The sequence below is a fragment of the Anarhichas minor genome, unplaced genomic scaffold (genome assembly GCF_050575085.1).
Source record: "Anarhichas minor isolate MPS153535 unplaced genomic scaffold, ASM5057508v1 ptg000024l, whole genome shotgun sequence".
NCBI lineage: Eukaryota > Metazoa > Chordata > Actinopteri > Perciformes > Anarhichadidae > Anarhichas > Anarhichas minor.
In genome coordinates, this window is record NW_027466470.1 from 13,630,389 (window position 1) to 13,653,383 (window position 22,995).

The 22,995-nt window shown below is 43.8% G+C and overlaps 3 protein-coding genes across 3 annotated transcripts in view; 2 read left to right on the forward strand and 1 right to left on the reverse strand.

Moving 5' to 3' along the window:
- The first annotated feature begins 3,616 nt into the window (after positions 1-3,616).
- On the forward strand, positions 3,617-11,553 carry LOC142956917 (elongation factor 2b). The gene is made up of 14 exons (XM_076098702.1): positions 3,617-3,812; positions 5,175-5,389; positions 6,438-6,619; positions 6,704-6,915; positions 7,040-7,215; positions 7,603-7,708; positions 8,102-8,354; positions 8,523-8,718; positions 8,871-8,994; positions 9,103-9,345; positions 9,574-9,927; positions 10,081-10,263; positions 10,687-10,819; positions 10,921-11,553. Exons 1-14 carry the CDS (start codon positions 3,810-3,812, stop codon positions 11,112-11,114), a joined length of 2,574 nt encoding a protein of 857 aa, XP_075954817.1. The 5' UTR covers positions 3,617-3,809; the 3' UTR covers positions 11,115-11,553.
- A 592-nt stretch (positions 11,554-12,145) lies between these two features.
- On the reverse strand, positions 12,146-16,051 carry btbd2b (BTB (POZ) domain containing 2b). Its single transcript, XM_076098705.1, has 9 exons — positions 15,501-16,051; positions 15,274-15,393; positions 14,902-15,058; positions 14,699-14,804; positions 14,404-14,601; positions 14,105-14,297; positions 13,851-13,938; positions 13,606-13,752; positions 12,146-13,228 (listed from the first exon to the last, which is right to left on the reverse strand). Exons 1-9 carry the CDS (start codon positions 16,019-16,021, stop codon positions 13,067-13,069), a joined length of 1,692 nt encoding a protein of 563 aa, XP_075954820.1. The 5' UTR covers positions 16,022-16,051; the 3' UTR covers positions 12,146-13,066.
- Positions 15,280-22,995, forward strand: part of LOC142956920 (protein unc-13 homolog A) — a 31,494-nt gene continuing 23,778 nt past the window's right edge. Inside the window, exons 1-4 of the mRNA XM_076098706.1 lie at positions 15,280-17,925; positions 20,904-20,933; positions 21,146-21,245; positions 22,795-22,912. Of these exons, the coding sequence (XP_075954821.1) occupies positions 17,904-17,925; positions 20,904-20,933; positions 21,146-21,245; positions 22,795-22,912 (270 nt within the window). The 5' untranslated portion in view covers positions 15,280-17,903. The remainder of the gene's footprint in view (positions 17,926-20,903; positions 20,934-21,145; positions 21,246-22,794; positions 22,913-22,995) is intronic.

Sequence of the window (22,995 nt, forward strand, 5' to 3'; positions counted from 1 at the left end):
AGCTCGTGGGCTTTTCAAAGAGTCTTTTCAGAATAGAAATATACAATTCAAGAATGTCTAATATTTAAAAAATAATCCCCATATATAAAGTGATAATATACCAGGATACGGTTCAAGATTAGAAAATGTAATCCTTGTGGAGCCAGTGTGAGTTATAGTTTCAATGATTCATGAGGGACCAGGCCGGATGGATTGATATTTTATAAAAGAAAAATAATTCATCATACACTGTGGCCCCTGCGGGAACCCCATGTCATCAACATCTCTGTCTTTCAAGCACTTTCCTTAAGTATATTTGTGGCATTAAATTCCAAATATCTGTGACAGAGAGCCCAGGATTATCAGTACCGTAATAAGTGTAATTGCATGGCAGCGGAGCGCTGCTATCTTTATTGTTGTTCTTTTCTTAGATTAGAGAGTTTCAAAGTGCATGCAGATATGATCTAACTATGACATGTTTAGCACATCGCTGGATATCAATAATAGTTTGCAGCTCAGTACAGATAACACAGATTGCTGTGTTATTGCAAGTTGCTGATGATATCATACTGTAATCCATATTATCGTGTCCATTTAGATGCACGTGACTGAGGGTCAAGAAGAGTTACATCCACTCATGGGTATACATATTTGACATTTCTGGAAGTGATTCACCAAATATATATATATATATATATATATGAAATTTACCATGAAATCACAGTCAAGCTGCTTAATCTAACGGGTGAAAAAATGTCCCAGCTACTGAGATGAATCCAGATAGACCTGTTTTTCATATCCATAGGGCAGAGAGGCAGAGACTGTGCTCTAATAATACAGCCTTATCACCAGCCGTGAAATGCATGTTGGATGGCTCTTATCTGGAGCTCAGTGATAACTCTGATGAGCACAAAATGAGTCAGTACCGGCAGCTTGTGGAAACTTCTCGGTGTGTCACAAATAAGAGAAACGAAAGCAATTCTGTGCTGTGTGCAGTGAAATGGGTTGTTCAGGTTTGGAGCACTTCTTAACTGGTAAAACCCCACATTCAGCTTGTGAAGATTAATGAAGATGAAACACACCTCAAAACAATATGGCAACTCAGCATGTTTTCATCAACATCATAAACGCGAGATAACTGCCTCCCTGTCCAGAGGTTTCTCCTTAACTTCCTAGCTACAAGAGTCTTGTAAGTGGTTTCACGACTGCAGCACTGGGAATTTGTTTCAGTCACTTAGGTTGTTGGTCAGCTCTCGCATTTCATTTAAATTAAATGAAATTAAAGAACTTGACCCGTAGTTACTCCATTACTCATTATAAGTCTAGATTTAGATCAGTTTCTGCAGAGTAAAAATCTATCATTGGTATTGTTCACAAAAATGTCATCAGTATAGGAACCAATATTTAAATTATGCCTGTGTTTAGTGATTAAATGTATTATATTAACATACATTTGATTATCTAATTCTATAATTTTATTGGTATTTATTATTTGTATTCGAATCTTCTCTTCTTCTTCTGTTAAGTTTAGGAGCCAACTCTATGCATTTCTAAAACCTTTTGCGATAAGCGATGGGTGCAGATTTCAGATTCAGATTTCTCCTCTTGATTTTTACAAAAGCCTGTTTTCACTCGAAGCCACAGTGCGACAGTCAACATCCTACTGAAGGAAGCTTCAAGGTGACACCAGCTGTTCAAAAAATATAGGAAAAAGGTTTGGCAATGTTATGCAATAAAACAGGCGCTATTTTTATAGCAAAGTAATCGGTGCTCATCTCCTTGAGTGACTGGACACCTGGCAGCAGGCTGCATTTGCACCTAGCATCGCTGTTAGTTGGTCAACTATAAGTGAGTATAAAAAATAACTGAAGAGCATCTGGAACAAAATCCATTTATCGTCGGTCATTTTTCAACTGTAAAAAATGTTGTCTCATACTTTTTGTGAAATTTTCCCCTTAGTTTACAGTATTAAAGTCTTGTATATGATTTTTTTTTTTTTAAGAAAAATACTACACTACACATACTTCCACTGCAAAAAACTATGTCAGGTACACATCTGCTCTCATGAAGGCCCATCATATGCCATCCTTGGAAAAGGGAATGAAGTGCGTCTCTCCTCTGAGCATGTTGAGTCTACTGAGGTAACAGGACACATCCCACTACCTTCTGCAAACACAAGTGTGCTTGTTCATATGAACATGTTCCCCAAAGCACAGATTCAATCACTCGACTTTTCCTCATTATGTTCTCGTCTTATTGTCCCAATTCAGATTCTGTCAACAATCCTAAGATGTTTTGACCTGCTCTGCCCTCAGCTGGTGGAAGACTGCTACAACATCCTGAAAGAGTACAGCCTTTGCTTTGTTCACAGAGGATCCATGTTTTCCAATAAGAAAAGCTGCGTACCCTCTTTATTAAAGGCATAGACTCACCCACGAGATGGTTCTCGAAGTGGTCGACCTTTCTTGACTACTTTCACCTGCTAAAATGTCATCAACACAAAGACAATCACGTGCACAGGATGTCCACTTTGCTCAATTTTTGAATTAGAGTTTAATCACAATTCAGTAATCTAAAGCATGTGAATACAACCAAATTAAATCAACACTGTTTGAATTGTAACAGTTACAAATTCTCCTACAGAGGAATTTTTAAGTAGAGATACCTTTTTCTATATTTGTACATCGTGTATGAGTGTAAGTGAATATCTCCTACATTAAAGATTTGATTCATACAGTGCAGTGTTATAAGACTTATAATATAGTTTAGGAAATGGTAATGTTTGCTCAAGTTAAGCCAAACCTTTAGAGATGAGGCTGACAAAATGATGGAAATAAGAATAGACCTGCAGTGTTGACCTTGAAAAGCTGAATCTTTAGTCTGACATTAAAATCTAGGTCACAAAATGGCCTTTCCTCCGGCTCCCAACTTTGCAATTTTGCAGTAGAAAAAAAGACAACTTTCTCTCAATTTTCTTTTTGATTACGCACTCATTAAAAGAGTTGTGTACTCAGATAGCATGGATCCCTGGTTAACATGGATAACAGACCTGACCAAATGATTCACCTAAGGTTAACACTCAATTACAATATTTGGCAAATTTGTTAATTGTGCAGTTACGCAACTAATAGCTAAACACATTGCTACAGCAAGAGACCTAAAAACTTTTAAAACTAGCTGAAGATTTCCATGGCTAGCCTTTATTAGCTTAAGCTACATTTATAGCTTTAACGCTACTTACTTTGCCATGCTAGTTAGCCATTTCTTGTCATTTAAATATTTTGGTGCACTAATATTCTGGTAAGTTGGTTTGTTATCCCGCATAAATAAGAACGTAGTTTAATTCACTCATGGAGATCTAAAACAGCTAAATTGGTCCTGTTAAAAAGGTAACTAGCCTAGCGTAGCAGAGTAACGTTTAACAGTAAGCTAAATGCCATTTTAGCTTTTGACTCAAGTGAAATTCAACTTCAGCTTTTTTTGTTTTCTTTTGTGGGGCACCGTGATTCAAAATAATAAATACTTGGACAAAGTGTAATGTTGAAATGTAATGTTATGTTTCTTTCTCACACAGGCTCAAACATGAACCCACTTAGCAGCAGAGGCCTCCGCAATACAACAGTGGGCCAAACGTCCAGACGGGAATAGGACCCGGATGTTGAGCAGCAGCGCCCCCTGCTGCCGGAGCCTCTGTATTGAACCGCTACACGGCATCCGCAGCAACAACAGCAGCAGCGTCTCTCCTGTCAACACCGGGACTGCCTGTCCTCCGAGGCAGTGTGTTACAGCAATAAACCGTTGCACGCAAAGACCAACCGTCTGCAGACAAAATGGTGAGTCAGTACTGTGCTGATATGCGCAGATAATTGTGTGTTTAATCTATTTGCAGCAGGCTCAAAGCGGGCTGTCAGCCGCCCCAGCACACAACCTTAATGTATAGTTGTAAAGGTGTCGGTGCGACAAGCTGCAATGAAGCCATGTCAGGTGTGTGTCTGTGTGTGTGTTTGTGTGTGTGTGTGTGTGTGTGTGTGTGCGCGCGCGCGCGTGTGCATGTGTGTGTGAAAAGGATGCCGATGCTCTGGTCGTGTGATCATATAAAGGCTCTGCATGCAGTCCGTTAAAACATACGCAGCAGCAGCCAACTGATGAGGCAGCCGGGCCTTTACTTGCACGGCCCGCTCTGCTTCGCTGTGACGTTCATAGCAAATCCTTTAATAATATCAAGCTGCTGCTGTAGCATGACTGCACAAATATTGGGTGTCAACACACTGCGAGAGAGTGGGCGCATGCTGACATGTCCAATTCACATGTGGGGAATCATGTTTCTACTCAATTGTAGATTTAGATTAGATTACAAGAGATCGCGCCATATCCATACTATATCATAACAGGCGACAAAATACATTATTACATATAATACGTCACCGAAAGCGAGAGCTGCAGTGGATTTCGTTTCAATGGTGGATGGTGATTTATAATGGCTTATAATTAATTATTATTATGATGTAATAGCCTTTGGTTGTCTGAGTGAATGTCTGGACATCCCAAACTTCATATTTCTATCATTATTACGTGAACGAAGGCATTTTACACGCTAGACATTGTGTTCAATAATGCTGCTTGTCTTTTCATATGAACAAATAAATTCATAGCCTGCAGTGAAAATGCGAACAAACATCTCTTGAACAGCCTTCATCATCTTAAAAAAATGCCTTAGTCTCTTCTTAATGTATGCATACATCATTGTATTTCTCAATTTTAGGTCTCACTTGTATATCTTGTACTTGTGATCTCAGAGGATTGAGCATGAGCAACATTGCTTCAAATAAAATTCAACATGTACATTTACCTTAAATATGAAGAATTGAAGGGGGATTCAAGGTATGAAATGAATGCTGTTCCCTCGTGATTGTGCGGTTCAGCTCGGTCCAGCCAGCTGCAGTATGGTGACTCAGTCATTCCTGATGTGTTGCTTGATTAGGAACCAGAAGGTAACGTCTTCATGCAGTGCCCACGCTCCTTCCTCATAGTCCGGCTGATGGATTCAGTTTCAAGTTTCTTTCTTTTCATAACTCTACTTGGAACGGCTGCAGGGATCTGGCAGTGGACATAGATAAATATAATATGATGAATAAGATGAGCCTATGCTGGTTGTAAATGGATGAATGTAACCCCCCAAACTTACCCCCCACCAGGTGAACTTCACTGTGGATCAGATCCGTGCCATCATGGACAAAAAGTCCAACATCAGGAACATGTCTGTGATTGCCCACGTGGATCATGGGAAGTCCACTCTGACGGACTCGCTGGTGTCAAAGGCGGGGATCATTGCTTCCTCCCGCGCCGGAGAGACGCGCTTTACAGACACGCGCAAAGACGAGCAGGAGCGCTGCATCACCATCAAATCAACGTATGTGCTTCAGAGAAGTGGGTTTAGGAACAGCTCTGTGTTTTTTGGTGCAACCTATTAAAAGTGGTGAAACTTGTATGTATTTCTCAAATTTTGCAAATAATCATAAACTTATTTAATAAGATTTTACCCTCAAAATCTCAGCTAATCTGCTTCATCAGGACTGTGTGTGGGTGCAGATTGATCAGATCGACTGACAACATAAGGCAACAACCCAATACTGTCATCAGATTTTGAGTTTCCAAATACTAATTAGTGCACAGAAATTACATCATATTTTTCCATCTGAGCCCCAACGAGCACAAAGAAAAGAGCGCGGACAGACATCTCTCTTTAGGATCACATCACTCATAGTAAGATGATTGAGGAAAAAAAAGTTTTTCAGGGTCTTTACATTTCAAAAGTACGATGTTGTTATGTTCCAGAGGAGAAACACACAGCCTATTGTACACGGGGTCTGTAGCTCAACTTAGTTATTAACAAAAAATACTTAAATGCTCCAAAAGTGTCATGTCTCGTATTATATTTGAGCCTTTACATGGCCACCATTTCTACTTTCTTGCTACTTTGGACAACGCCAAAGTACATTCAAGGTTGATTCATAATCGCGTTTCTTTGCGGGTTGTTAATGGAATTATTAAAACTATGTCAGCAGTAACTTTGTAAAGGCAGAACACATGTTTGTACCAGAAAATCCTTATTCTAGCCATGTAAAAGTCCCATTTTTATCAGCCTTAGGATTGTTTTTGTTCCTTTATTTAAATGGTGTGTTCAAAGATGTGTAGTGGAGATGCTGCATTTTCAAAAATCGAAAAAATTAAATATTTACTGAAATTATTCCAGTCAAGCCACTCAGCACATCTGCCTCATCTGAGTCAGAGGACCGTCTGGCTCATTCCAGTATTGTGATTACTCAGTTTAGAAATGAATTCAGTTGAATTCAATTGAATTGAACTTCATTTTATCCATCCTGGTCTTTCCATTTATTTTGATTAGTCGTGGTAGGTGAACAGTGAACAAGCCTTTTCCTGTTCCCTTTGTTATGCAGGGCCATCTCTCTGTACTATGAGCTTGGAGAAAACGACCTGGCGTTTATCAAGCACGGTAAAGACGGAAACGGCTTCCTCATCAACCTGATTGATTCTCCCGGTCACGTGGACTTCTCCTCTGAGGTCACTGCTGCCCTCAGGGTAACTGACGGAGCCCTGGTAGTGGTGGACTGTGTCTCGGGTAATAACGACGCCCTCGTCCTCCACATTCTACACTCGCACTCTCGCTTTTAACAAAGGCTCACCCGTTCTTGTCCTCCGACAGGTGTGTGTGTGCAGACAGAGACCGTGCTGCGGCAGGCAATCGCTGAGCGCATCAAGCCGGTCCTGATGATGAACAAGATGGACCGGGCTCTACTTGAGCTGCAGCTGGAGCCAGAGCAGCTTTTCCAGACTTTTCAGCGCATCGTAGAGAACGTCAACGTCATTATCTCCACCTACGGAGAGGATGAGGGGGGGCCCATGGGGAACATTATGGTGAGGCAGATGCTCGAAAACAACTCGGAGACAAAGACATGCTGAAATAGCTGTGATTTGTTGCTATACATTTACTATAGCTACGATTTCTGAGAATGCTGAACCTCTTTTTTTCCCCCCTCAGATTGACCCTGCTATCGGTACAGTTGGGTTCGGCTCAGGCCTCCATGGCTGGGCTTTCACCTTGAAGCAGTTCGCTGAGATGTATGTGGCGAAGTTCAGTTCGAAAGGACATGCTCTGGGTCCAGCAGCGAGGTGTAAGAAAGTGGAGGACATGATGAAGAAACTGTGGGGAGATAGGTAAACTTGACGAGCAACACGTCCAGACAGAAATATGCTTCACATAATAACTTAACATGAGGCTGAAAAGCAGCATTTGACTGCCCTCTCTGGTTGAAAGTTTCAAGTTTGTTGTACCTCAGAAGTGTGCTCTGTTGTACCTGTAACCACACACAACAGTGATACACGGTGCACAAACCACACTCTGAAGTACACTTCTACGTCACAAGAAGTAAACCTACCAGAGGCCAGCAAAACCTCGATTTTCAGCTGGTGTTAAGTTGCTCTTTAAATTATTCTTGCACACATTTTCATAATAACTGGCATATATTGCAGAATTAAAACAGGATTATGAGCTAGATGTCAATCATCTGAGTGTCATGATGTTGTGCGATAATTTATATACAGATATTTTGATCCAAATGCCGGCAAGTTCAGTAAGACTGCCACCGGTCCTGATGGCCAGAAACTTCCCCGCACCTTCAGCCAGCTCGTTTTGGACCCCATCTTTAAGGTGAATGGAGAGAAGGAAAAAAAAAAAGTGACATAAACCTACAGTTAATATGTTTACTAAGTCAGGCCTTCATTTTTCTGATGACCTTCACACGTCTCTGTGTTGTTAAAAATGAATTTAAAGCACCTACATGTAGGATTTTAACATTTCTGTCCTAAGCACCTTTTAGTGGTAACACCAAAAATAAACGTGGTTGACAGACAAGGCACACAACCAGGAGGACATTAAGATGAAGACGCTGAAAGCAATACATAGACTGCACAGATTTTCACCAGTATTCCTCTACAAACTAAAATTCGCCATCACAATTATTTCAAAGATTATATAAAAGTGTACACATAGGGGTTTTTCAAAAAACAGTTAAGGATCGTTTTGCCCTTTCTCACTGTCTAGGTTTTTGACGTTATCATGAATTTCAAGAAGGAAGAGACAGCCAAACTAATTGAGAAGCTGGACGTCAAACTAGACTCCGAGGACAAGGAGAAAGAGGGGAAGCCTCTGCTGAAGGCTGTGATGCGCCGTTGGCTGCCTGCTGGGGAGGCCCTACTCCAGATGATCACCATCCACCTGCCCTCCCCCGTCACTGCACAGAAGTACCGCTGTGAGCTGCTCTATGAAGGGCCGGGAGACGACGAGGTTGCCATGGGTCAGTGGAACATTTTCACAGCACCACACGCCTTTACACTCTGGAGAAGACATCATGTGATCTGGAGCGTTTGATGATTCTGTTTTTTTTATAAAATACTGACCTAATTTGTAAGCTGTATTTTAGCTTTACTATATGCAGGGCTTACTATCTCTGCTGTCTGCGCAGGTATTAAGAGCTGCGATCCTAAGGCTCCTCTGATCATGTACATTTCCAAGATGGTCCCAACCAACGACAAGGGTCGTTTCTATGCATTTGGCCGTGTATTCTCTGGCTGTGTGTCCACTGGCCTGAAAGTGCGTATCATGGGGCCAAACTTCACCCCTGGCAAGAAGGAGGACCTTTACTTCAAACCCATCCAGAGGTGAGCATGTCGAGGAAAAAAACACTACACTAAGGCCTGAGATGGTAGAAAAGCGAAAAGAGTTCTACATTAATGTTTGTCCTCTCACACTTTTGTTTTCATGCTTTTGTTGGCAACTTTTTATATCCATTTCCTTCTTTCCCTTCACCCAGGACCATTCTGATGATGGGCCGGTATGTGGAGCCAATAGAAGACGTCCCATGTGGCAACATCGTGGGTCTTGTTGGAGTAGACCAGTTCCTGATTAAGACAGGAACTATTACCACCTTTGAACAAGTAGCGTATTGCTTTTTTTACCGCTATACATTGTAGATCAACTACTGGTGCACCACACAGTGTATCATTAGTTATTTATACTGAGTTATACTCTGGCTCTGTCCGCAGGCCCACAACATGAGGGTGATGAAGTTCAGTGTGAGCCCTGTGGTCAGAGTTGCTGTGGAGGCCAAGAACCCCGCTGACCTGCCCAAGCTGGTGGAGGGACTGAAGCGTCTGGCCAAGTCTGACCCCATGGTGCAGTGCATCATCGAGGAGTCCGGGGAGCACATCATCGCTGGAGCGGGAGAGCTGCATCTGGAGATCTGCCTGAAGGACCTGGAGGAAGACCACGCCGGCATTCCACTGAAGGTGAGATTTGTCTGTATTAAACTTGAGAGCTTTAGACAGCTGTGTGAGTGTGTCGTAAGTAACATTAGACCACAGATATTCATGATAACAGCAAAGCTAGGAAAATAAGGCCCAAGTTGAGAATTTTTTAGGAGATTATACACAACAAAAGGCAAATTTGCTGCTCACTTTGTTGCACCATCACATGTGCTCTCAATTTTGACTCCCGGCTCCTTCATCTCGTTCCAGAAATCAGACCCGGTCGTGTCTTACAGAGAGACAGTGATGGAAGAATCAGACCAGATGTGTCTGTCCAAGTCCCCCAACAAGCACAATCGTCTCTTCATGAAGTCCCGCCCTTTCCCCGACGGCCTGGCTGAAGATATCGAGAAGGGGGATGTCAGCCATCGCCAGGAGCTCAAGGCCCGTGCACGTTACCTCGCCGACAAGTACGAGTGGGAGGTGACGGAGGCCAGGAAGATCTGGTGCTTCGGTCCAGACGGAAGCGGGGCCAACCTGCTGATAGACATGACGAAGGGGGTCCAGTACCTCAACGAGATCAAGGACAGTGTCGTGGCTGGTTTCCAGTGGGCGACTAAAGAGGTGGGCATGCAGTTAACTTTGACTGCAAGTACATTTTAAATAGTTAGCTGGGTGTAATCAGACACAATATAGCTTCGATGCATTTGTGGTAGTGTTCTTTTAAAAGCGTGTGCTCGGGTTGGTAAGGTTGCAGTCTCTGTCATCATCATGCAGGGTGCTCTGTGTGAGGAGAATATGCGCGCAGTTCGCTTTGACATTCACGACGTGACACTGCACGCAGACGCCATCCACCGTGGTGGAGGACAGATTATTCCCACGGCTCGTAGGGTCCTGTACGCCTGCCAGCTCACTGCTCAGCCACGACTCATGGAGCCTATATACCTGGTGGAGATACAGGTGTGTATGGAGGCCGACTACCTCCAAAATGAATCCTTAAAACAACATTGTGAAGTGGTGCAATTGTAAATGACCCCAAATCAGTTTGGTAAATCTATAAATATTATTGTAGCATTCAACTTTCTGTTATAATTGATGTCTGTACAGAGTAAACTTTATTATGTTATGATCAGCAAATAGAAAAGCATGATTTATAAGGTACTTAAAGGAAAACAGGATGCCACCATTTTCAGTATGAAACTGTTATAGATCTACAAAAGTTTGGATATTTAAAGAAGTGACTTCAGTTTTTTTACGACTGTACCATTATGGGACTATGTACAATTTTTTTAAGTGAAAAAAAGTGAATTGTAATTATGCTTGAAAATTCGCTGATGCCAGTTCACACTTCAGGTCTGACTGCTCTGCTTCTTGTCCGTGCAGTGCCCCGAGCAGGTGGTCGGTGGTATCTATGGTGTGTTGAACAGGAAACGAGGTCATGTGTTTGAGGAATCCCAAGTGATTGGCACTCCCATGTTTGTGGTGAAAGCCTACCTGCCCGTCAACGAGTCCTTTGGTGAGTTGTAAAATAATTCATTTATTTAATGCATCGGTCTTAGCTAGTTATTTCTGCTCTTTTTAAAACATTAGTATTTATCTGTATTTTTTTGCCTCCAGGGTTCACAGCTGACCTGCGCAGCAACACTGGAGGCCAGGCCTTTCCTCAGTGTGTGTTTGACCACTGGCAGATTCTTCAGGGAGACCCCAGCGACTCCACCACCAGACCCTTCCAGGTTCTCGCTGAAATTAGGAAACGCAAAGGTCTGAAAGAGGGCATTCCTGCTCTCGACAACTACTTGGACAAATTGTAGACATTGAGCCTGGATTCTAAAATACCAAATCAATCTCTAAACCCTAACCCCGTGGGCACTTTAAACATTTTGCACAGGCTTAAAGATACATCGCACAAGTTGTTTTTACTTTGAGTCCGGAGCAGAAGCAAAGCTTTAACCTTTAGTTGTAGGCTAGTGGAAGCAGTGATGCTTTCTTCATTTCACAGGTACAGTACACCCCAAGTGCCTAGGGCGAGGGTTTTGGGGAACAATTGGATAGCAGTTGTATTCCTTGTTTCTTCTATTCCTCCACATCACCCCCCCCCCCCTCCCTCTCTCTCTCTCATCTGCCAGGATGGGCCTGTACAGTGCACTGCAATAATGCTGCAATAATGCATATATATAAAGGCCAGATTAAACATTGGAAACCACAATAAAGTGTTACAGAAGTCAAACTTCCTGGATTGGACCTTTATTCAGCGGATGTAATTAATAAAAACATTCAACTCATGATGACATTGTGATTCTCGAGATACTGTTGTTTCTGTAGTGGACTTAATTTGGTAAATAGCTTCTTTGCTTTTGGCAGTGAATTAAATGAGAAGATCAATACCATTCTGACATTTATATGGTGAGTACAGCCTGAGGCTATAGCAGCAGCCGGTTAACTTAGCATCGCACAAAGACTGAAAACAGAGAAACCTTCTAAATCTTCCTAGAAACAAAATGTTTCTATGCAGAGTTAAGACATAATATGTTTGGGTTAAAACACAAAACATGAAAAATAAGCATACATCATCGGTCTTGTACTTTTCTTGCCCCAAACAAACCTATCAGGTAGTGAGCTCACAAGGAGCTGATGGCCGATGTACAGAGTTTCCCTGTTTCTAGACGTTATGCTACGAGAAGATAACCGGTTGATGGGTTTAGTCTCGGCTTATATTTAGCAGACAAATTATTTTTTTTAAAGATTTTTTTATATTTTCTTTCACCTAAATGATTAGTTTCTGCTACTGGTTAAGTGTTACTCCTGAGAGTAACTCTCTTCCAAAAACACAAGCAACACAACATCGTTCGTCACGCTTTAATCAATAGTTATTTCAAGTTACATATATAATGTTAATAAATGACATTTTAATATACAACCCTTTACCTTCCACACCGAGAGGGAAAGCTCTTCCGTCCACACTTTTTAAAACAAAGCTAAAAAGAAACTTATCTGAAGCGTTAGTGTGCATCCATAGAACAAACAAACCAACATATGCAAGGCCGAGAAGTGCAAGGTATCTTGGGAATAGGCAACTACCAAGCAAGGACACAAGATATCACAGATTGTACTTTATGTAGAAACCCGAAACATTGCTTACCATTACCATGTTGAGATTAATATGAAGTTTGGTTCAAAGAGTTCATAAAGCCTATGAGGTCTACTGTTCTATGGAAGTTACAGCTGATGTGACATTGAGTGAAATGCTGGTCTGTACTGAACGGTGATATGGATCTCGTCTTGGCAGATCTGTACATTCATACAGTTTGTGACTCCTTTGCACTAATTCTGTGGAGTACAGGAAGGGGAACTGTACAGCTTAAGTAGAATTCAGTGTCAAGCTTTATGCCGTCAATCCACAGCAGGAGACATCGATACTGTGAATAATCTGAGAGGCTCCTCCCTCCCTCTTTTCCTCCCTTGTGGAGTCGGTAACAGTCATGTCTGTTTCAGAGGCTGGCATCACTACAACACAAAGGGATAAAAAGGAAGCTGCTGATAAAGAGAGAGGCAGCTTCTCAAATGACAAGCTACGCCCCATGTAGTGACCCACATTGCCTTTTTGTCTTCCCATGTGGCCAACTGTAGTGCACTATATGGGGGGGGGGGGGGAGACAGTATGATGTCTGAGAGATTAGTCCCCAGGACGGCTGCTGAGGTGCGGCCCCGCGCTGGTGTCAGGTTGTCACATTTGATGGAAGATCGTTGCAATGTCAGGAGGTGACTATGTGTAGAAGATGACCTCAGGAATCTGTCCGTCCTCTACAGACGTGCCGTTGTTGTTGCCCGCCGCGTAGCAGAAAGTGAAACACGTCTTTGTGCCAGTGGATGATGACTCGTGCGTTACCTTTCGCATTCCCTTAGTCCCATAATGAGAGTCTGGGCCCTGCAAGACAGACAGACAGAGAGGTGGAATAAACTGGTAACGCCAACGCTGCATAGTGACAGATTAGATACTCTAAAAATGTCCATTAATCGATTACTCAATCAACAGATTATTATTTCATTACTATTAAGTCAAGCTTCTCAGTTTTCTTTTAATGAGAGTACATTTAAATATATTTAGATTTGTGCACTGTTGGTCAAGCCAAAAAAGCCATTTATAGACTAGCTTTTGACAATTGATCAACCAAACGATGACGCTAAATAATCATTAGTTGCAGCCCTGGAAAACAAACATGCATCTTTTCCTAGACTGGAATGCACTCCTAAAAAGCGTAGTGCTGCATGTGTATGTGGTATTATCACCAACACATCACGGACCTTCAGTGTAGAACAGGCAGTGTAGTTGACGTTGGGTAATATCTCCACCGGTTCTTTGAACATGACTCTGAAGGTGTTGGCTGACCCGTCACAGCTGAAGCCTGTATCATTCTGGCCCAGCACCGTGTTGCTGTCTGTGTGAATGATCTGCATTGAGACACAAACGTCCAAGATATGTTATAGTGCATGCCTCCAACATACAGTGAAACCAGACACAAACTTTCTGAAGGGTTCAGGCTCCACACCTGTATGTTAACTTGGTAGTCTGTGGGTCCGTGTATAGAGCCGTAGAGACCGAACCCGACCACAAATATCCTTCTGTTTACTGAGAACCTGAGAGGGAAAACACAACGGGAACACATCAAGAGGGGAGAGGGAATGATAGCTATAGAGATGTATGTACAATGGTTGACTACGTATTTTTAGTTCATAAACAATAACTAAATATTGACAGAGTAAGATGTAATTATCTTTTTAAGATGGTCTGCTCCTCACTCACCGTATGCGGTCGCTCGTCCCGCTGTAACCCCAGCGGCTCTCCACCTGCCCAAAGCGCGTGATGCTGCACTCCTTCCCGCGGAGGCAGCAGCGAGGCCGGTCAATGAATTCAACGCGAGGCTTCGGGTTCACAGTGAAGTGAAGGAAGAGGCTCACCACCTCTCTGTCAGTCAGAATATTGGACTGGGCTGGACCTGACGGGCCGACAACAAGACCCAAAGACAAGGGTCAGGCTCAGATGCACAGGATGTGTGTGTGTGTGTGTGTGTAAAGCTACAGTTTCATTGCGTTTCTGTTCACCTGCAGCGAACTCCTCAATGGTCATGAGAGGGAAGCGGATGAGCGTGAGAGCTTTGCCCAGCACTTTGCGTTTGTTCTCGGGCGTTGGCTGCAGCTGCTGCCTGTGAGTCTCCGCGTCTGCCCAGCGCACCGACGCAGCGAACAAACGCACCTCCCTCACCCCGAGAGTGTCCCGCTCCAACACCGCCACCAATGTATCTAAGAGAGGGAGAGAGGAAAACTCAATGGTCAGTTAGGCCGTTATTCTGAAAAACAACACGTGGCAATAATGACACTCACGGGGGGGGGACATTACCCAAATCTATGTCCGTAAAGCCTTCAGCGGCGAGAGCATCCCCAGTGTTCTTATCAATGTTCTCTAGACAAAGGCTGGCAAGCTGAGGCTCGTCAAACAACCGTGCCTGAAACGATGAACACCCCGCCGGTTAAAGAAACATTTTTACGTCAAGTCACATGCAGGAACTGGTCTACAGTCATTGCTGGGGGGGAGGAGCAGACCTGTGTGAGCAGCATGAAAGCATTGTCTGCTCTCAGGTTCTTCTTGAGGAACTCCACACAGTGAGCCTCCAGTGCCGGCACTGCGTACTTTTTAGCTGTATATAGCGTGGTCATCACCGTCTCAGGCCCGATCTGGACTTCATCAGAGTAGAGAAACCTGCAGCAGGTCCACAAGTTATATCAGACATCGCCATTTCAAATGTATTGACTTGTATGCTTGATTAATTCTAATCATGTGATAAATACATATACATATTGTATGTTCGCAAATTCTGATGACAAATAAAACATGTTTTAAAAAAACACGCCCACTTTCAGGACAGCCTAATCACCAGTTTAAGTGGCACGCCCTCGCCCTCACACACTGCTTACTTTAGCAGGGCCAGAAAGGCAGCTGGCTCCACATCAGGAAGCTCTATCTCCGTTGAGGTCGTCGCCATCCCACCGTTGAACATGGCATCAAACACTGCGCTCCCCACGGCCAGAACAAACCTGACAACGTCAACAATCAGCAGCAGCAAAGAAAAAGAAGCCTTTTCGCTTTTCAGATTCACAGTTAGCCAGCTCACATTTAAAGAAAACAAGCTTATTTACGTTACCTGTGCGCAGGTATCCTCTGAACCCCCATTCCTTTGCCCACTAGAAAATGAACGTCACTGAGCACTTCGTTGTTGAAGAGGAACGCAAACCTCTCCTTGACGGTGCTCTTCGTCGCCTGCCAGTTGTACACTGGCTCTCGGTACACCAGCACAGAGGCAGCTGCCGGAGTGGCGCTCGGTGCTCCCGACGCCGACGCGTTTGACGCTGCGCTGGCTGCCATGTTGGACGCCGGGGTGGCCATTACTCCGGCTGCCGCAGCACCTGCCGCAGCGGACTGCTGCAGGGAGTTCTGCGCAGTCGGCTGAGCTCCGCTCGAAACACCGTTGCTGTCTCCTCCGCCAGGCCCCAGCTGCGGGTTGGGTCGCCTCCCCGCTCCCTGTGCTCCGCCTCCCGCACCGGCCGCTCCGCCGTTGGACGCTGGCATGGAGAAAACGCTGTTGCTGGGCTGGCTGTTTCCCAAAGGACCCGGACCGGAGAAATTAAGGCAAGGAGGCCTACCGCTGTTGTCTCCAGCAGCCATCTTGAACTGAGTGTAGGCGTAAACAACACTCTTCGTCGCTTTAAGTATTTCTAGTACTCGACAGTCACAGCTGCCCCCTGGCGTCTGTTATTGGTACTAGGCTACTACGTGCTCACCTGAGCGTGAGGTCCATTTCCCCCTCACACCAGTATTTACTCTATAGCAAACACGCCTGTTTCTGATTGATTATATCTAAAGTATGCTATTAACTTTTAGGGTTATCTCTAGGCACAATCATTAGCTTTGGTAGTCCCTGTTTTAAATATCCCCACTGAGGAGAGTTCGGAAACTGTCTATTAGAGTCCAGACCTCGGCCCATAACTGTCCCAAGTGCATTCATTGGGCACAACTGGCCAGATCACATTTCAACTCAGGATGCCTTTGATAAAGGAACAATGTAAATCTTTGACCCAGCGTGCTACCAATGATTCCATGATACCATATCATCATCAATGCTGACTGTCAATTAATATATGAAAGTGGCTTATATGCATGTTATTGCAGCTGCAGCAGCAATCTCCCCAGCTATTGTTAAAAAACAAATATTTTGAAGTTGTTCTAGTTGACTTAACAAAATATAAGAATACAAGTATAGGATTGCATGAAACAAGCAACTCTTTTATCCCAGTTCACCTACATTTCTTCAATAACAACAGAAAGCGTGCAAAATTTCACTGAGATTTTGGTTCTAGCAAACATATTACAAATTACTGCTTGCCTTATTAAGCCAACAAATTACTTTGAAACATAAAAAAATAATAAATACTATTTTCCTTATCTTCCATATACTTTCCATGAGATCTATGTTGTAATATTTGTGGAAACTGCAATCTTTGGTGGGTAAATATTAGGCTACACTTAATACACAGCAAGTCAACAGACATTACTTAATATTATTATTTTCAGGACTGTAAGAACAATGAGGTCATGTACTCTGTATTTTTTTCTGGGAATGTGAGGGGAGTTTACATTCTACAATTACAACTACATAAATTGGTTCACATAGGCTGATTCCAGTAGTTTAATTGAATTGTATTACCTGCAGATCAACCTAAAATAATCCACCCTATAATAATGTTATCCCTGGTAGAATGAGGCTCAGAAAGAAGATTTAGTCCGTCGTATGGGAAATAAATATGTAATTTGAAAAATGGGGGATTAGGACTCATGACCTCAAGCATTATTAAGAATCAGAATGTGTTTGGCCCTGGCTATTATTATATATTCCGGTCAAACATGTGTTGACATGCAGTTAAAATGTGAATTGATTGCAGAGATGTAAAGTGTAATTGAATAAATACAATAATACATTAAATGAAGTTGACAAAGCTGGGTATATTAGATAAAAAAACAACTTTTTCTATGAATGAAATTCCTTGAAGCCATCATTGAGTGCACCAGACCGGCCAGGCCGGTATTAATTCAGCCCCATCCCGTCTGTGTCTCCTCGCGCTCACCCCACCGCGAGCCCCCCCCCCCCCCCCCCCCCTTTCTCTCTCCGCCTGCTTCTCATCAACCGTGACGTCAGGGCGGCGCGGGGGAACTGTCCTCGCGCGGAGGGTGCTGCTGCTGCTGCTGAAACAAGATGGCTGTGCGCGCAGGAGGAGCAGAGGAGAGCTGAGGCAATGCAGAGGAGGAAGAAGAGGGGGGCGAGGATTTCACTCTCTTGTGTCTTGTCCTGTCAAAAGAGCAACGGTTCTGCAGCGCGAGGGACGAGCGGTTCTGACATGATACTAATTGGCTTCCGGTACCATTTAGGGTAACGGTTGGGCGGGTAGAGGTTTTTTGTTTTTTTTTGTAACCAAGAGACGAACGGACTGACCAAACAAATCACGGAGCTCTCAGTAGAGGACAGCCCGGGACGCTCACACCGCTACCAGAGATGTCCCTGCTATGTGTGGGAGGTAAGAGAGGAGATTAAAGGGGTAACGAGACCCTCCGTTAGATGCTATTCAGCTGTCACTTCCTCCAGGTTTAGCTGCACCGGTTGTCTGACAGAGCCCTGCGGGCGACCCGCTCCGTAGAAAAGTCCGTGTGACGTTAGCAGAGCGGGTTGTGCTGATCAATCATTAAATCACACCGGAGCTATAGTCTCAACGGACAGCACAGCAGGGGGGATGCCACTGGGAGACTTTTCACGGCACTGTTGCTGAATGGCATTTTGTTTATTTACTCATAGAAAGATTCCTTGTGTGAACGAGGACTTTGTTAATGTCTTCATGTAAGGAGGAGAACCGCTGTTCCCCTCCCCTTACTGTTGTGGGTGTGTTTGAGTGTCATCTGCTGTGTTCATTCATGCGTGGGCAGTCAAAGGAGGTGGAGGACGAGGAAAAGCCCCTGCTGCCGCTGATGCTGATGCTGATGCTGCTGCCGCTGCCGCACCGCCGCCTCCGCTCTGCCGCTCCGCTGTAGTCGTGAGGGAATACTTGTAGTCGGATGGAGATGCTCGTCTCTTCTCAACGTCCTCCTCCCCCCCCCCCCTCGAAGCGATGCGTCACCCTTCCTTGATGCTGACACTCGATGAATAAGCATCTGCTGTGGTTGCTCATAAAGTGGCACCACCTCCAGCTTCACACAGTGATCAGGGAATAGACAACCCATGTTGAGGGGGGGTCTAAAACGGGTTCTGGGGTCCTCCAGGGCGTTTTAGGCTTTCGTTGAACACATAGAGGTTGAATCAGCATAATTGCAAAAACAACTTGAGTGTTGTGTTAACTCATTGAAACATACAGGGATGACAACTAGCGAGGTTTTGCTTTGCAATTTTACTGCAACTTGAAGTGTGTTTAGGATTTTTCACTATCAAAAAAAACTCACATTGAAGTACAAGGAAACAGAATATTTGTAGTTTTGCTACTCTTCTGTTGATCACCTAATTGATTAACGCACTAATCCTTTAGGCTCTAAATCCGATCGAGCCCTGGTCAGTAAATGAGTGTGTGGAGGTATGCTTGAGTTCCAGACGTGTAGATGGAGACAAAATGAAAATGAAGGGGGGTTTCAAAGTCACCTTTTCTACACCAGGCCCATTATGGATGTTTCCCCACCTCATCCCGTCCCAGTTCCCGCCCACTGAGCCTCCCTGCACTGAGTCAGTCCCGGGTGTCATTAGGACCCTGAGCGTTATTCATTCATAAACACCGGCTGCGGCTGTCAGTGTCGTAGACTACGAGACTTGGCAGAGAGCCCTCTTCCTGTTCCTGTTACATCATTCATGCTTACCTGACCGGAGCTATTTCTGGCCTCCACAGTACTTTGCGCCTCTTGAATAGGCAGCACTTTTCCTCTTTTGGAGCATCTGCCGACAAAGCAGAATTCAGATACAGATTAACTCGGGCATCTTTTCCTGCAGATATTACACATTTTTTAAAATGTAGTTTTCTCCGTGTCCCGAGACCTGAGAGTGTAATGTCTCTGTCAGCAGGACTACTGCAGATCTGCGTTTGTATTTATAATCCTTAAGAGATCTGAATCACGTCAGTGGATGGCTGAACTCGGCTCACCATACTCCCTACTTTACATTCTCTTGACAGTTCACGTTGAAGGGTTCGCTTGATTCCCTGTCAAGTCTCTGTTTTCTTGGCAATCCGCTTAGTTCCCATAAATCACAGTCTGCTGTGTCAGAGGTACTTCCTGAATGAAGGAAATAGGGTTGCACAAAATGTACTGCTGCGGGCTGAACAGATTATGCTGCACATTCTCTGATTAAAGAATAAAATAAAAATAAAAACGCACTTTGATTTGTTATGTCCTTAAAGACATTTAATGAGATTTTGATAGATGGTAATAGCTTTGACCTCGTTTTCTGAATCCAGGCTACTTACCTCTAACCTACATTTGAGTCAATGTATCCAAATGTTACAGCTTATTGTTTATGAGTCATAGGCAGCGACATGTACAGTGTTTGTGTTGTGCTCCTCCTTTCTGCTTTGATACATTTGTGGAGCTTCTGGACATTTCTCATCGTAACTCACCTTGTCATCGAGATTTATGATTGTGTGGTTATTAAGCTTCAGCTTTCCACTGTCGAAAATCCAATTCCTCTGTTATTGATCCTCCTCATGTACTGATATATTTCCAGGGCTGTTTTAGTGTTGGCACTAAAACACAGCGTGGTCTGCCTAAACAGTGTAAAAGGACTGCTGAAGACACCTTTCTTGTCTTCATTCATTCGTTGTGTTTTTGTATTGAAGCAGAGGTTTCTTATTTCTTGTGTCATTGCTGCAGGTGTGTGTGTGTGTGTGAGTGAGTCACTGCAGCTGAGTGTGTGTGAGAGCTTCTATGCCTGCTGACGTAACAGCATGGCACTTAAGCCGCAGATTGAGCTGGAAATTTGTGTGATTCATGAAAAGAAATACGAAGTAAAAGTAGTGAGATATAGAAATGGTTTTGCACCACATCTACTACTATTACAACTGGAATTCCTTCTAATAAAAACACGTTATTAACATGAGTATTTAGGGAATCTGTTTTACATCTGTGCTATGTGGTTCTTTTTTTTTTGCACGTAGGTATATTCTGTACTTCCAGGTTCTGTATCCCATACTGATGAAGTGTGTGTTTCTATGTGATGCTACCACACCCAGTGCCAACATGTCTGGACCTTATGGTAAAAACAAAAGGCAGAGCACTTACTCCAAATCTGCATAGTTGCAAATTCTGTTCCCTGCGTTAACACTCAAGCAGTTATTGAGTATCCACTGAATACCTATTGCCAGTCAGTGGGGATTAGAAAATATGTCCAACATGTATTCCAATTCTTAGTCCAGTTTAATGTATAATTCACGGACTGTGTCTAAATGTATCACGCTCATCCTCTTGTTGTGAAAGTGAAAGCAGATGGCGTTCCTCTGTGTGACTTTGTCCCTCTCTGTGTCCACAGTGAAGAAAGCCAAGCTGGATGGACCCCAAGGTAAGACCCGGGATCCTGGCAGCAGAGAGAGGGAGAGACTCGCTGTTATCTGACATGAATCTTTTAAGCAGACTGAGGACACATTACATGCTGCAGCCATTAATGGAATTGGAGGGATGGGAAGCAGTTACTCTGTAGACTATAATATCTATATCTCACAGGGACTACACATTGTAACCCATCTCTTTCTTCACCCCTTCTCTCCTGAACAGAGAAATTCAACACTTATGTGACTCTAAAGGTACAAAATGTGAAGAGCACAACCATTGCTGTCAGGGGCAACTTGCCCAGCTGGGAGCAAGACTTCATGTTGTGAGTCCGTCATTATCTTCAGACAGAACTCTCTCTCTCTCCTCTTCCTGTCCCTCGCTCTTTCCTCTACTTTCTCTTTTCATCCTCTCATCTACTCTCCACTTCAGCAGCTTGAGTGCTTTTGTGTTTATCTCTTACATTCTATCAACCTCCCCTCTCCTCTTTTTCCCTCCTCCATCCCGAGTGCCCTTCATCCCTGTATTGTTTCAAGCTGCTCTTCCTCTCCACATCCGCACCTCCGACAACCGCCTCATCCTCCTTTTCATCTGCTCTCCCTCGACACCCTTGCCTTCTCTCATCCTCGTTCACAACCGTGGCACCCTCCCAGCCCCTCCTTCCTCTCCTCTGTCACTTCTTCTAAACGCGACGCCTTGATCTTCATCTACTCGGCCCCTCCTCCTCCTCATCTTTCCATTTCAACCTTACCTTTCCCCTCATATTCCCTCTCCTCCTATTTCTGCTCTCTGGGCATCACGAGCAGCATTTCCCACTTTTAAATTAGTTTGTTTGATATTGTGTTTGAATGATGAGCTTGTTGCAATCATTAAAACATTATACAACACGGAGCGTTTGGCGTGCAAAGAGAATACCAGCATATGGGCGATAAACGTTGAGAATCATTTAGCATGTGGGATGCGGCAGGCAAGGCTGACTGCGGATTCCTGTGCATTTGTAAGATGTTCGGAGGCGTTGGAGCATTGTACTGGGGTTGCATCAGTGAAGCTGTGTTATGTAATGTTTGGGCTGCAGAGAGAGCCTCATCCCCTCCTTCAAACTGCCTTTAAATGACTGTCCCCCCCCCCCCCCCCCCCCTCCGTCACAGCCATGAATCAAACAGCCACGTTTCCTTAAAGGAGTCACCACTGAGACGGGAAATCCAGTCCCCCTATTTCTTAATTAAACTTCCCACTCTCTTCCTCCAGGCGTGCGATACAATCACCTCCTCCACTGCCTTCATCACACTCTTCTTCTTTCCTCCCTTCATTTATCTGTCTCTGTCTCTCTCTCTCTGTCTCTCTGTCTCTCTGCCTCTCTGTCTCTCTGTCGGTCCTGCTTCCTGCTGTTTTATGTTAGATTCTCTCAGGCTTGCTCCCACAGAGACATGTCTTATATTTGGCACAATGAAGCCCTCAAGTAATTACTATGCATCATGTGTGTGTGTGTGTGTGAGTGAGTGCCTCTGTGTGTTTAGCATCTGTCTTGAAATGGTGATGGAAGAAGTCTGTTGTTCAAACTCCGACTTAAGTAAAAGTATTTTCAGCAAAATGTACTTTTCTCTAATTCTTGCTGTTCTGTGAAATATTGCATAAGTTGACCTTGAACGACGACAGGTTTAATCTTTAACAATGCACTGAATTTTATTTAAGTTAATCATATGTTCTTTTATGGAAAATCCTAATCTGAAAAGCAACTACAGCTGTCAAATATATATTTCCTATTGAAATGTAGTGGAGTATAATAATTACTTTCCACAGCTGTTTTTATACTAAGGCAGTTACATTTTCTCTTGGTTTTTAACATTTTTGTCTGTCTTTCTCTTCCTATCCAGCGAAATTAACCGCCTGGACCTGGGTCTGACAGTAGAGGTGTGGAACAAAGGGTTGATCTGGGACACCATGGTTGGCACGGTGTGGATTCCCCTCCATAGCATCCGGCAGTCAAATGAGGTTTGCCGCTAACCACTTGAGAAATCCTGCAGCTAAACACTCTGTACTCGGCTGTACTCGAGGGACTCACTCACTCAGTTGGT

Excerpts from the sequence above, each read along its gene's own strand:
- LOC142956917 (XM_076098702.1), top strand. Across the intron at positions 6,916-7,039 it reads GGCCCATGGGGAACATTATG|ATTGACCCTGCTATCGGTAC; the intron begins GTGAGGCAGATG and ends TTCCCCCCTCAG. Across the intron at positions 10,264-10,686 it reads TATACCTGGTGGAGATACAG|TGCCCCGAGCAGGTGGTCGG; the intron begins GTGTGTATGGAG and ends TTGTCCGTGCAG.
- btbd2b (XM_076098705.1), bottom strand. The coding sequence starts at position 16,021 with ATGGCTGCTGGAGACAACAGCGGTAGGCCTCCTTGCCTTAATTTCTCC. Across the intron at positions 15,394-15,500 it reads CAGAGGATACCTGCGCACAG|GTTTGTTCTGGCCGTGGGGA; the intron begins GTAACGTAAATA and ends TGACGTTGTCAG. Across the intron at positions 13,229-13,605 it reads CTGCCTGTTCTACACTGAAG|GGCCCAGACTCTCATTATGG; the intron begins GTCCGTGATGTG and ends TCTGTCTTGCAG.